This window comes from Schistocerca nitens, chromosome 9 (assembly GCF_023898315.1).
Source record: "Schistocerca nitens isolate TAMUIC-IGC-003100 chromosome 9, iqSchNite1.1, whole genome shotgun sequence".
Classification (NCBI taxonomy): Eukaryota; Metazoa; Arthropoda; class Insecta; order Orthoptera; family Acrididae; genus Schistocerca; species Schistocerca nitens.
In genome coordinates this window covers 278,986,129-279,000,333 of record NC_064622.1, presented here as the reverse complement: position 1 = coordinate 279,000,333, position 14,205 = coordinate 278,986,129, and the positions used below count along the sequence as shown (strand labels likewise).

The 14,205-nt window shown below is 38.0% G+C and overlaps 1 protein-coding gene across 1 annotated transcript in view; it reads left to right on the top strand.

The window, feature by feature from the left end:
* LOC126202934 (deoxyribose-phosphate aldolase) overlaps positions 1 to 5,770 on the top strand; it is a 155,983-nt gene extending 150,213 nt beyond the window's left edge. Inside the window, exon 6 of the mRNA XM_049937027.1 lies at positions 4,418 to 5,770. Within this exon, the coding sequence (XP_049792984.1) occupies positions 4,418 to 4,624 (207 nt within the window). The 3' untranslated portion in view covers positions 4,625 to 5,770. The remainder of the gene's footprint in view (positions 1 to 4,417) is intronic.
* Positions 5,771 to 14,205: the final 8,435 nt, after the last annotated feature.

Below are 14,205 nucleotides of genomic sequence, written 5' to 3'. Positions count from 1 at the left end.
ATGAATCTATCATATTTACTTCCCAGACAATTTAAAATTATTGGTTGTGCCCAAACATTGTTTATGATTTCACAATTCCTTATGTTGCATCCAAATATGTAGGTTGGAACTTAAATAGTAGCAACACTGCTGTGGAGAAACTATGCAGTGGAATCTACTATTGTCACTGATAGCACACGTTGTTGACATACAAACCTTACCTCCGAGCAAATAGACTCGCCCATCCCATGTCACCAGTGTGTGCACAATCGAGGGAAATGCAGTCACTTGGGAGCAAGCGGTCTAATGTAATGGTGTCACTATGTTTTCAAGACAGGAACAACAGAGTTGGATCAAGATGGAATGTGCCAGAGGTCATACAGTACAACAGTGTCATCAAGGTCTTCAAGAGGCATGCGGGGAATTGGCATTGCCGTACAGAACAGTGGCACATTGGGTAAAGGCATTCAACGAAGGTCAGCAAACTGTGGCTGATATGCATTGGCAGGTCATCCTAGCATCTCTGAAGAAGTAGTGAATGCTGTTGCCGCATTTGTGGACAGTGATCGACGCAATACGATTTGTGAGCTCACGCACGAAACCAGATTAGCACATACAACTGTGCTTTGCATCCTGAATGAATGCCTGGGGATGCGAAAAATTCCATCGAGATGGGTTCCACATGAGTTGACGGAAATGCAGATATGGATGCGTTACGAAACTGCTCAGATGCACTTGGAGTGTTATGAGTGCGAAGGAGAGGCTTTCTTATGCTATATCACAACACTGGATGAGACATGGACCACATCGTATGAGCCAAAACTGAAATGCCAATCCAACAAATGGCGTCATTATGGGTCACCGCAAAAGTCGAAAGTGCGTCAGAGCCCCAGTATGGTGAAAGTTATGGTGATTCTCGTGTACGACTGTGATGGTGTTATCCTAAGGCTTTATGTTCCTCCATGGCAGACCATCAGTGCACAGTGTTACTGTTTGTTTTTGGAGCATTACCTATGACCAGCTTTGCGAATGAAGCGGCGACATTTTCTGCGCAACCCACCCATCATTTTGCATGACAATGTGCAGGCGCATACAGTGCAAGCTGTGGCTGCTCTGTTCGGTGGTTGGGACTGGGGAGTACTGTACCATCCACCATACTCCCCAGATTTAAGTCGTGACGACTTTGGTTTGATTCTGAAGATCAGGAAACCACTTCGTGGCACACTCTTCAGAACTGCTCCAGAGATTCGACATGCAGTAGACCACTCCGTTCGCACCATCAACAGAACAAACTTTGCTAATACTGTACTACACCTTCCATATCTCTGGCAATGGGTTCTACACAACGCTGGTGACATTTCAAAGGACAGTAACAGGTGCAAGCAAGTAACTCTTTTGTATTGGTTGTGAATAAATAGTTGCTACTATTTAAGTTCCAACCCTCATATATATGTCATATAACACACACACTTTACAGGGGTTCAAGCCACAGCTAAACAGCTCAGTGGTTCGACACACAACAGACCTTCTTGCATGTCCTGAGCAATTGAGAGATAGCATGTAGGCTTCCAATAAAGTAAATTGTTTACTTGAAAGAGGGAGATCAGGTCTTTCAGGTAACCTATGTCCATTTGTGAATAAACAGTTATTAGCTCACAACACTTTGAAGAGCACATATCATATGAACACAGTCAATTTCGGATTCCTCTTACAAGAAAAGGTTTCATGTAAAACTAAATGGACCATTTGAATCAGCATAGCTTAAATAAAATACTGGTAATGAAGTATTTCCAAAACAAGAATTTCAGTATCTACTTGTAGTAAATTTACTACCAGTGTAATAGAAAAAGGAAAAAAATAGTTGTCTCAGGAGCAGTATTATAGAAACAGAATTATGCCACTTTTCTGCATTTCAGCCTCTTTCTTTCTTGCCTGTTACTCTTCTGTGGTATCTATTGTCATGTTCTGGAACCATACCCTAGAGGCTCTATTCTTCTTCTGCACTGTGTCCTCTGTTTCTAACTGACCAAAGTGGTAGAGTGGATAGCATACTGGACTCGTATTTGGGAGGACAACAGTTCAAATCCACATTCAGCCATCCTGATTCAGGATTTCCTTTGTTTCCCTAAATTTCTCCAGGCAAATGATGGGATTGTTGCTTTGAAAGCACAGAGCCAATTTTCTTACTTGTCCTTGAAGCAATCCAGGCCTGTGCTCTGTCTCTAATGATCTTGAGTCGATGGAACGTTAAAACCTAATTTTCCTTCTGTCTTCAGTTTTTTCATTCCAGCCTAGTGTTTCCCTCCATCACTTTTTGTTGCTTGTCATCCGCCATACTACTTCTGTCACACTTACTGATGTCCTCTTAAATCTACCTCATTCCTCTTCCACTGTTTTTGGCCCATCCATTCTGAGATTTTTGTTCACCATTCTGAGGTACTCTATCCTGCTCACTTATTCATTCACGTTCCATACTTTTATGGGCCTATCCTGGTTTTCTGTCCTTTTTGTATTCTTAGCCTCTCTCAGGTTCATTATTAGCAATGGTCATTATCCAAGGACTCTGATAATTTTACATTGATATCTGTGAGGTTCCTATTTATTCCTCAGTTGTAGAGGGTATCTTTCACTTTTCTCATTTCAACTGCCCTCAACCCTCTGGTCCAAGTGCATTTTCATACCTTTGTCTTTCTTTTCTAATTGTGTATTTAAATTCCCCAATACTAACACATTCTTTCTTCCTATCTCTTTCTGCATTCCCTCATCAAGGTAGTGTTTTTCTGGAGAAGTGGAGCCTACCTGTGGGCATACACTTGTAACACCTCTAAGGTCTTTCCCTCAATGACATTTTTATCTTCAGCATCATATCACTTATTCTCTCCACTTTTATTTTTAACCCATCTCTAATTACTACTTCTACTCCATTTGTCCTTTCATCATCATGCCAACTCTAGTATAATGGATAGACCTTTCTTGATTCTCTCCATTCTTCTCCTTTCCATCTTGTTTCTACTGACACCAACAAATTCAAATTCCTTCTTTCCATCGTCCACTATCTCCTCCACCTTCCCAATCAAGGACCGAATATCATTGCTCCAAATCCATTTTTACAGCTGAGTTGTCATTTATCATATATATCGTTTCTGAGGCTTGTCCCATTCTTAAAAGCAGAGGTATCATCTAGTACTGGCTTACTGAGCTCATCATAGCTTCTCCAGAGCCCCACCCCATTGGCTGTCACTTTTCAGGGATCCTGTGTGACATTCATAGCTACTGTAGATATCTTGGGACACATACATTCCCCACTGTACTTCACCCCTACTGGCAGTCCCCTATTTTGTGCTATTGCCAGTCTCCTACTATATGGACAAGGAGTTTGGATTGTCGGAGACAGTGTTACACTGGTGCAATTCTTTATTTTTATATAATAGTGTACATTTCTGTTTATGGAACTAACTGTTTCTAGTGCACAAACAAGTTTTCATATTGAAGCAGAGAGATACCTTCACTATTTTGATAACAGTCTAACAAGATGGTAGTTGTTGAAGATGTACAAGTCATAAGTTCTGCGTATAATGAAAAAAAATGAGTATATAAGTGTTCTTTGTGTGAGAAATACAATGCAGGGTATGATAATATGTGTGTGCCATGTCATATTTTAACAAAAAACACCAGAAGAAAAGTGCAAGTAAATAGACATGTAAGTGTAGTAATTACTGGTGTCAGTGATTAGCAAGCACACTTTGGATCTTTGTCTCAGAAAACAACAACATGACAAATGCCTACATTCTATTATTTCACTGTCCAACTTTATGATCAGTGATGAAGCCTGCCTAGCATTGGTTACTTCATATTTTCATTGTGTTGGGTATCATAAAAGTGTTTTTACAACTAATTGAAATATAATATCATTTCCTGTAATGACATTGCAAAACGAATTAATAGTGTTTATACAAACAAAGTGATATGTCATTCCCACGTAGCAAGAACAGAAATTTGCCCATGTTGGATATCAGTGTAAAGCCCACTGACTGTATGATATACAATCCTACAGTGCAGAATTCTGTTAAGACTACTGGACATTTTGAATGATATCAATTCATATGTGCCTATGTCACCACATAGGTGTAACTGAACCAATGCACTTCCCAACACAATTGATTTGCTTCTCTTTTGACACAGAAAGATTTTCCTAATTGATGACTGAATAGCCCTGGTAGCTCTAACCCTTTCCTTCTTGCCAGATGTCACCTTGTGGTTGAATGTTGTTAAATGTTTTCTTGCTTGTATAAGTTTTTTAAATTCTTCTTTGACTAATTTGGAATTACCAGACAAATAACAACTGCCACTGCATAGAATGTATTTTTTAATGGTTAATAGTTAGTTTATGAGGATATGTTATATACAACTAAGTTAAATTGTTTAATTTTATTTTCAGGTTGGTTTCAAACCTGCAGGCGGTGTACGCACAGCTAAAGATGCACTGAATTACCTTATACTAATGAAAGAAGAGCTAGGAACAAAATGGATGTCCCCAAGACTATTTCGCATAGGAGCATCAGGGTTGTTGTCAGATATTGAAAAACATTTGTATCTCCGTACCACTGGTAAATTTGCCAACACACAGGATTTTTTGATGGGCTGAGGGATGGCAAGATGGATGGAAGGAGGACACACACACACACACACACACACACACACACACACACACACAGATATATATATATATATAACATTATGACCTTAATAAGTGGTCATTTCTCTGTGTAGTTTCCCTATTCCATGTATTTAATGTTTTAATATACAAACAATGATTAAATGTGCTTGCCTTTTGCTTGGCTGTTGCTATATACTTGCAGATACACCCAGTCATTAATTAATTCAAGGGAAGTCACCTGCATTGTATGTTCTCTATCCCAGATGGAATAATGTTTATTCTCTCAGTGACACCATGCCTGTCTTTCTGCAGTTGTCATATTCCCTGAAATGTATGTGACATTTATAACCTCTGTCACTTTTGCTTGTAGAATAAAAACAATTACCTACATTAATTTCTGCACTGTGAGTATTTTCCTCAGTTTCAGTGAAGAGTTTCTTTGTTTTCATGTGAACTTATTTGGGATGACTGTGACTGCCTATGCATACAAACCTACATACACCCTATACTTTTAACAATTTGTTGCCAGAGGTGGTTGCTACATACAAGAAAGTTTTATTTTTATTCATTGTTCTTGGACCATGCATTGTTGTATTATGGATTGAAATGTACTGTATCAAAAGAAAAATTTATTTGAGAAAACTAGAAAATTATGAGATAGGTTTGCTGGGTGGCATTGACTTTCAGGAGGCGTACTTTCATTATTCCCAATACACAAATAAAAGTACACTATCTTGGCTTATGGCACAAGTAGTTCCTTTCTGGAGGAAGAGAAGCGGATAGGTTGAGGGAAGATTAAGAAAAAGGGCAGGTCACTCAAACCTCACGATGAGTGTGACTGACTGCAGTGCTTGGCTCTGGGTGACCCACTGTCTGTTTTTAATCTTCTGTCAACCTATACTACTCTCTTGTCCGAGGAAGGATCTACCACCACCAAAAGCCAAGATGTGTACTTTAATGTGTGTCTATTGGTAGTACTGAAAATTCATCTCCTTAAGGTAAGTATTGACAGCAATTCCGTCTCATAATTAAAGAATAAAATTTATGTAAGACAAAACTAATGTAATTTTGTTTGGATATCTGTTAACTGTATGTTGTGCTATTAAATTACATACTTTCTTTAGTCAAGTCTAATACAGCCAGCATTACTCTTTCATTTTAATTTTGTCCAAATGTTACAGGTGTTAAACACCATTTCTGAATTACTAATGCTGCTTTATGAAATATTAAGCACAAATTTTGCCACATGAAAAACAATATGGTGGTAATAAAATAACTATCATACAAGCTTAGGAATTCTGTGGCAGTGAAGTTAGTCACTGAAATGAACGAAGGAGCAGTGCTCTGATTCTTTACAACAGTTGGTACAATAACGGCTTTTCATTTAACAGCCCAAATTTATCTTTTATGGCACTGTCACACAACAGCATTGACATCTGACAGCATCTGTATCCTTCATGTACTCACTTTGTATCTCTACCATTGCCTCTGCTCTCTTATATACCATAATACACAGACACAATAAAGTTACACTCACAGTTAATGTATTTAGAATATATAGCTTCATGTTTCTAGAGTGAAATTTTCACTCTACAGCAGAGTGTGCGCTGATATGAAACTTCCTGGCAGATTAAAACTGAGTGCCTGCTGGACTGAGACTCAAACTCGGGACCTTTGCCTTTCGCGGGCAAGTGCTCAGTTAGTAGAGCACTTGCCCACGATAGGCAAAGGTCCCGAGTTCGAGTCTCAGTCCGGCACTCAGTTTTAATCTGCCAGGAAGTTTCATAGCTTCACATTTTACATAAATCCTCACAGATAATATTTTTGATTTGTGGCTAAACATTTCGATGGGTGTGATTTGAAAGGGGGAGGGGATGGACACAGGCTTTTAAGAAACAAAAATCTGTAAACATGTGACAATAGTTATTGCTAGGTTATTATTACGTACATTTCAGTAAGTTCTGATTGTTTATTTAGAAGATGATCAGAAGATGTATCAAGTCCAGTAAAACTGTTTCCCACTGGTAAGCAAAGTGAAATGTTAAAAAGGCTTAGTTTATTAATATAAATGCCAGTGCTCTAAATTTTCTCAGTAGTGTTTCTCAACAACAATGTCGTCTTCTTTCCAGAGATTCCCATTTTAATTCACAGAGCATTCCTGTAATACTCACAGGTTGATAATGGACATATGGGTTATAAATCTAGCAGCACACCTCTAGATTGCTTCAGTGTCTGCTTTAATCTGACCTGGTGAGGATTCCAACTACTCAAGCAGTACTCTGGACAGGGTTGCACAAGTGTTCTGTGCATGGTCTCCTAAATAGAAGAGCTAATGTTTCCTAGAATTCTCCCAATAAACTAAAGTTGTACATTTGTCTTCCTTATAATTGATATTATGTGCTTGTTCTATTTCATTCATTTTGCAATGATGTGAATACATATTTAATTGATGTTATTGTGTCAAACAGTTCACCACTAATATTGTATTCTACTATTACAGGGTTGTTTCTCCCACACATATTCATTTTCTACATCTAGCTCAAGCTTTCATTCATCACACCAAATATAAATTGTGTAAGTCATCCTATATCCTCCTCTAGTCATTCAACAACAGCAGTTTCCCCCCACACTACAGCATAATCATCCAATGGTTGCAGATTGCTGCTCACCCTATCTGTCAGATTATAGAGAACAAGAACAATCCTATCACAATTCCTAGGGGCACTCCTGATGATACCTTTGTCTCTGATGAACGCTTGCCCTCCAGGACAATGTACTGGGTTCTATTATTGATAAAGTTGTTGAGCCACTCACATATCTGAGAACCTGTTCTGCATATTTTGGACTTCCATTACCAGTCTACAGTGGGGTGCAATGATAAATGCATTGTGGAAATACAGGAATATAGGATCTGCCTGTTGCCATTCAGCCATGGTTGGCAGATCATCATACAATAAATGTGCAACCTGAATGCTGCTTGAGTGATGCTTCATAAATCCAAGCTGATTTGTGGACAGAAGCTATTCTGTCTCAAGGAGATGTAATGTATTTGAACTTAGACTATGCTGAAGAACACTGCAGCTAACCGACATTAATGATATAGTTAAGCAATATTGTGGGTCTATTCTTCTTTACAGGAGTCAGTTGCACTTTCTTCCAATCATTTGGGATTCTGCACTGGTTGAGAGATTTGTGATAAAGGCAAGCTATTTGATGAGTCTATGCTCTGTAAAAATGAATTGTGATTCTATCCAGACCTGGTGGCTTATTTCAACTCGTTCAGTTACTTTTCAATATCAGCATGATGGTATTTCAACCAAAGTACTAAAGTCTTTTACTGCTCGGGAATCTTACTCTATTCAAATACATATGCTGCCTAATGACAATTATGGTTGATAAAAAAAGTGAATTTAGAAAGTGCTATACAATTCACAACTACAGAACTACCAGGGTAATCCCAAAAGTAAGGTCTCCTATTTTTATAAGTACACAGACCAGTTTATTTCTACAATTGTTTACATCAGTTTACAGCTTGAACATTTAGCTATTTTTCGACATAATCACCATTTCTGTCGATGCATTTTTGTAGACGCTGTGGCAGTTTTTGTATGCCCATGTCATACCAGCTCGCCGCCTTGCTGTTCACAAAGTTATGAACCTCTTCTTTCTCCTCATCTTGGAGCTGAATTGCTGGGACCACAATTAATGCTGACAGATACTGTGAGACTCTGAAAATCCCAAACGGGCAATTCAGAACCAGAGAAGAGGAATGTTGAGCAAGGAGGGCGTACACATTCTCCGTGACAATGCTCGCCCACACATCGCTCGGCAAACAGTTGCTCTCCTGGAACATAATCAGCCACCCACCCTATAGTCCTGACTTGGCACCCAGTGACTATCACCTGTTCCGTAGGTTATAAGAACATTTGGCCAGAAAGCGATTCAGCTCCGATGACAAGGTGAAAGAAGAGGTTCATAATTTTCTGAACAGCATGGCGGCGAGCTGGTATGGCGTGGGCATACAAAAACTGCCACAGCATCTACAAAAATGCATCGACAGAAATGGTGATTATATCAAAAAATAGCTAAATGTTCAAGCTGTAAACTGATGTAAACCATTGTAGAAATAAACAGGTCTATGTACTTATAAAAAAATAGGAGACTTTACTTTTGGGATTACCCTCATAGAAATAGGAATGCATATTATACATGGAAATTATTTCTATCTAGGGTTCAGAATTGAGTTTGATATACAACAGGTGACAACAGACATCAGTAAAGAATGTGAAAAACCCAATATATTAAAAAACAAAGAATTTCTCATAACCCAATCTCAAAATTTATCATAATATTGGGACCTGGAATGTAAAGTCCACATAACTTTAATATTTGTACTAAACAGAGCTTCACTCTGACAGTATACACTGAGAAGCCAAAACAATATGACCACATACTGCCACAACACTGGATGCCATCCGGTGTTGTTTTGGGCATGTGAGGCAGTAACAAAAGTATGTGAGCAGAGCAACCTAGCAAAGGGCTGCAAATGGGTAAATCCATTAAGATAAGTGACTTTGACAAAGGGCACATTATTATTACGCAAAGCCTGTGAACAAGTATATCCAAAATGGCGAAGCTGGTTGAATATTCAAGTGCTACTGTTGTGAGTGTCTACGGAAAGAGGTAGGGCAGTGAAACCACCACTAGGTGCTAAATGGTTAAATTGTCCATGACTCTTCACAAAATGTAGGGTTCAGAGGCTTGACTGTTGTGTTAAGTAGGATAGTTAGTGATTTGTGGCATCTCTGCTGGAAAAACACAGTGTTGCTGCTCACACAAGTGTTTCAGAGCATACTGTTCATTGTACGTTGTTGACCTTGGAGCTTCTCAGCAGACCATCCCAAGGTGTTCACATATTGACCCAATGACATTGTCAGTTATGATTACAGTGGACATGGGACCATCAGGATCCAACCGTTGACCAATGGAAACATATTGGCTCTGGATGAATCACATTTTTGCTACACTAGGTCGCTGGTTGTCTCCACAAATGCTGTCATCGACATGAATGGTGGTTCTAAACATGCAGCATGCTGCGGATGCGGGCTGCTGTGAGTGGTATTGTGCTATGGAGACATTCTCCTGTGCTTATGTGGGACCTGTGGTAGTAATCAGACACATGCTGATAGCTACAAACCACCTGCATCCTACATGCTTGATGTCTTCCCCAACAGCGATGTCATCTTTAAGCAGTATAATTGTCCATTTCTCGGAGCCAGAACTGTGCTTCAGTGGTTTGAGGACTATTATAGTGAACTCATGTTGAAGTCTCTGTGACCAGATCTGCCTGATGTAAAGCCTACAGAAGCCATCTGGATCACTATTGGGCACCATCACTAAGCTCACAAATCAGTGGCCTGTTATTTACACAAATTACATGACCTTCACATAGACATCTAATGCCACATACCTCCACAAACATACCAACAAACTGTCAGATCCCTGATATGCAGAATCAATGATATATTTTATTCCGAAAATGGACAAACAAGCTATTAAAAAGGTGATCATAATGTTTTGGCTCATCGGTGTATAGACAACTGACACTGATCTGTGTAGAGTTTGCTTTGAAATATTAGATACAGACAGCAACAGTAGTGTTTGTGCCCTTTCTTCAAAGTAGCTTTTTTTTCATTTACATATATAGAGTGAGTTAGAAGTAGTAATTCCCATAGTTATCAGCTGTAATGCCATTTGTTGTTGCTATACTTAAAAGAAGTAGGCTGCTGTTGCTTTTTTTCCTGTCAGCATGTAACTTGAAACATCTCTGGAGGCTCTCTTTCATGCTGGGACTTACAAAACACCTGGGAATTTATGCTTGTATGCATGAATGACTATGACATCATTTTAGCCCTGAAACAAATTCTCACAAGTATAATTATTATAACCTCTGACACTTCAGTTAAGAATCCTGATTACATAGTTCTTGATTTATTTGTTAAAACTGCCCTTTTCATCCTTCCAGTATGCACTCTATCCACTGTCAAGAATCATTCGTCAAAATGCGCCGATTTTAACTACCATCAGATGTTCCTTTTTTTCCTTCTTTTCTCAAGTCATCAGTCTTCCATCTAGTTTGATGCAGCCTGCCACGAATTCCTCTCACCAATATGAATAGTTGTTTTGTTGCCACTTCCCCCAATGATTTTAGAAATGCTGATGGAATGTTCTCTATCATCCCTGTCTTATTTGATCTTAAGTCTTCCAGAGCTCTATTAAATTCTGATTCTAATACTGGATTCCCTCTCTCTTCTAAATCGACTCCTGTTTCTTCTTGTATTACATCAGACGAATCTTCCCACTCAGAGGCCTCATTGTGCTGTTTTCACGTATCTGCTCTCTCTCTCCTCTGCATTCAGTGGCAGAATTCCTTTTGCACTCTTAACATTACCAAATTTGATTTTAAAATTTCACTGAAGGTTGTTTTTACTTTCTTATATGCTGAGTCAGTCCTTCCAACAATCATTTCTATTTTGATTTTCTTCACTTTTTCGTGCAGCCTTTTCATCTTAGCTTCCCTGCACTTACTCTTTACATCATTTCTCAATGACTTGTATTCCTGAATTTCCCTGAACATGTTTTTACTTCCTTCTTTCATTGATTAACTGAAGTATTTCTTCTGTTACCCATGGTTTCTGCAATTACCTTCTTTGTACCTATGTTTTTCTTTCCAACTTCAGTGATTGCCCTTTTTAGAGATGTCCATTCCTCCTCAACTGTACTGCCTCTTGAGCTATTCCTTATTGCAGTAGCTATAGCCTTAGAGGACTTCAAGCGTCTCTATTCATTCCTTAGTACTTCCATATCCTAGTTCTTTGCGTATTGATTCTTCCTGACTAGACTCTTAAACTTCAGTCTATTCTTCATCACCGCTACATTGTGATCTGAGTTTATATCTGCTCCTGTGTACACATTACAGTCCAGTATCTGATTTTGGAATTTGCCTGACCATGATGTAATCTTATTGAAATCTTCCCATATCTCCCGGTGTTTCCAAGTATAATTCCCTCTATTGTGATTCTTGAGCAGAGTATTCGCAATTACTAGCTGAAATTTATTACAGAAATAAGTTAGTTTTTCTCCTCTCTCATTCCTAGTACCAAGCCAATGTTCTGCCATAACCCTTATTTTTACTCCTTCCTGTACAACCACTTTCTGGTCTCCTATGGCTATTAGATTTTCATCTCGCTTTATGCAGTGCACCCTTTCCACATCCTTATATACTTTCTCTATCTCTTCATCTTCAGCTTGTGATATTGGCATGTTACCTGAGCTATGATTGTCAGTGTTGGTTTTCTGTCAATTCTGATAAGAACAACGCTATCGCTGAACTGTTCACAGTAATGCACTCTGTGCCCTACCTTGTGTTCATAATGAATCCTGCTGCTGTTGATATTACCTTAAACTCATCTGACCAGAAATCCTTGTCTTGTTTCCATTTCACTTCACTGACCCCCCACTATATCTAGGTTGAGCCTTTGCATTTCCCTGTTTCAGCTTTGATCACTGACCATAATGCCTTTGATTTGTTTTCACCATCCAATATAAATCTATTATTTGCCAGTTCTTTGGCTGCCTTTACAACTTTTTTAAAAAATATTTTTGTAAGCTTTTACATTGGTAACAAAATCAGGACTTTTTTTATGTTTTAGTTCCCTATGTAGCCGTCTTTTTCTTGCACTTGAGATGTTTATTCCTTCAGTAATCCACTTTACTTTACTTCCTACTTTCTTATGATGTACAGTAAGGGGGAAAGTTTCATTAAAACATGTACGAAGTTTTCCAAGAAAGTAGCAAAATTTTCAGAGCATGAAATATTATGATCTATAGCCCTCTCCACCTTATTTAATCTATGATATTTTCTTTGCTGAACTGGCGTTTTGTGTAGGGCTTTTTTTTTAATTTTTTTTTTTAGCAAGGTTCTATTGTTTTTGGTAACTCCATAAACAGAGCGCCATGATCAGAAATTCCTAAATCTAAACAAAACTTATTTGCCTCATTATAAGTGTAATTGGTTAAATATTATCTATACATGTTGCGAACATTTTGTTTACTTGAGTAAAATCAGTGAAATTTGTGTTGAAACCCGACATTTGAACCATATAAATGAATTTTGTTGAGTTATTGGCTTCACTGGCTAGATGTATGTAAGCCAGTGTTCATTCAAGCATACAATCTTCATATTTGGTATTTCTGACAAAATGATTTGCAAGTCGTTAGTTTTGTTTCTCAGCCATTTGTGTAGTTTGAACTTAACCCATTTATGTTCAAGCGCATTACGAACATATTGATACTTTATATATATATATATTCCTAATGGCATCTGGTTTGAAACGCTGTTTGTGTATTTTCGTTTTAACTTCATCATCAATTTTCACACCACATCTCTGCATACCAGTTTCCCTTATTAAGTATGGTCTTACATATATCACTATACGTATGGCTGAATGTTGCCAATCCTAGCCTGTTTCGATGCAGTCCATCTTTATCCTACACATTTATCACTGATAAATTTATTTGAATCCACGAAAACTGAACCAAGTCTGTTACACTGCTCTCTGATGCGATTATTTAACCTGCCTACATACTTATCACTTACCGATCTTCTGTGCAGGATAATATTTATATGTAACTTTGGTGATGGGTTCATGTTTTTTGCTGTCCGAATTAGATTTCTTGGTTCGTTTACCATCTCTTCTTCACTGCTGTTTCACAGCGAGTTCATCCCCATACACCTTTGTAGTTTTCATTGCGATGTACTGGAGAGAATGCATTTTGTTTCGTTGTCTGCATGTTCTTGAGGTGATTATTTAATTGATGTATACCTATCCCTGGGCGGGCATCAATTTTAGTATTCGATACTGCAAAATTTGTAATTAGTGAATCGCCAATTATTAAAAATTCATTTCTGGTGCTTTGTTTGCCACATTCTTGAAGCTTCCTTCCTTTGTTTTTATACTTTACTGCAACGTATGTGACATATTTTGTATTTCTTTCTACGCGATTTTCGTCATTATCATCACATTTTTTCGGTTTGCATATCGCTTTTAACACTTTGAGTCTGACTTTTTTTGTGGTTTTTTTTTTTTTTTTTTTTTTCGTTCACTGATTCATTGTTTCCACAGATCCATAAACATTACATTTTTCATTTAACAGTTTCACTTTTATTGCTTCAAGATTACAATTTCTTTTCTGAGAGTCTCAATGTCACTATTCAGTAACTTGATAATTTCGTCTTTTGAATTAATCGTGCTGAGAAAATCTTCACATTCATCACTAACACAGTTATGACATGACCACCCTATATCATCATTTACGAACTTGAGATTCACTTTCGCACACTTTCCGTGTAACCAGAAGTTACATTTCACAGAGAGAATGCCTTTAATCACATGTTTTTTGCATTCTTTACACCATGAATTATGAAACTTCTTTTTAGCTCAGACTGAAGTGTCACTATGTTGTTCTACCGACACCATTTTGCACATGTATGTCCATTCTTTTACATA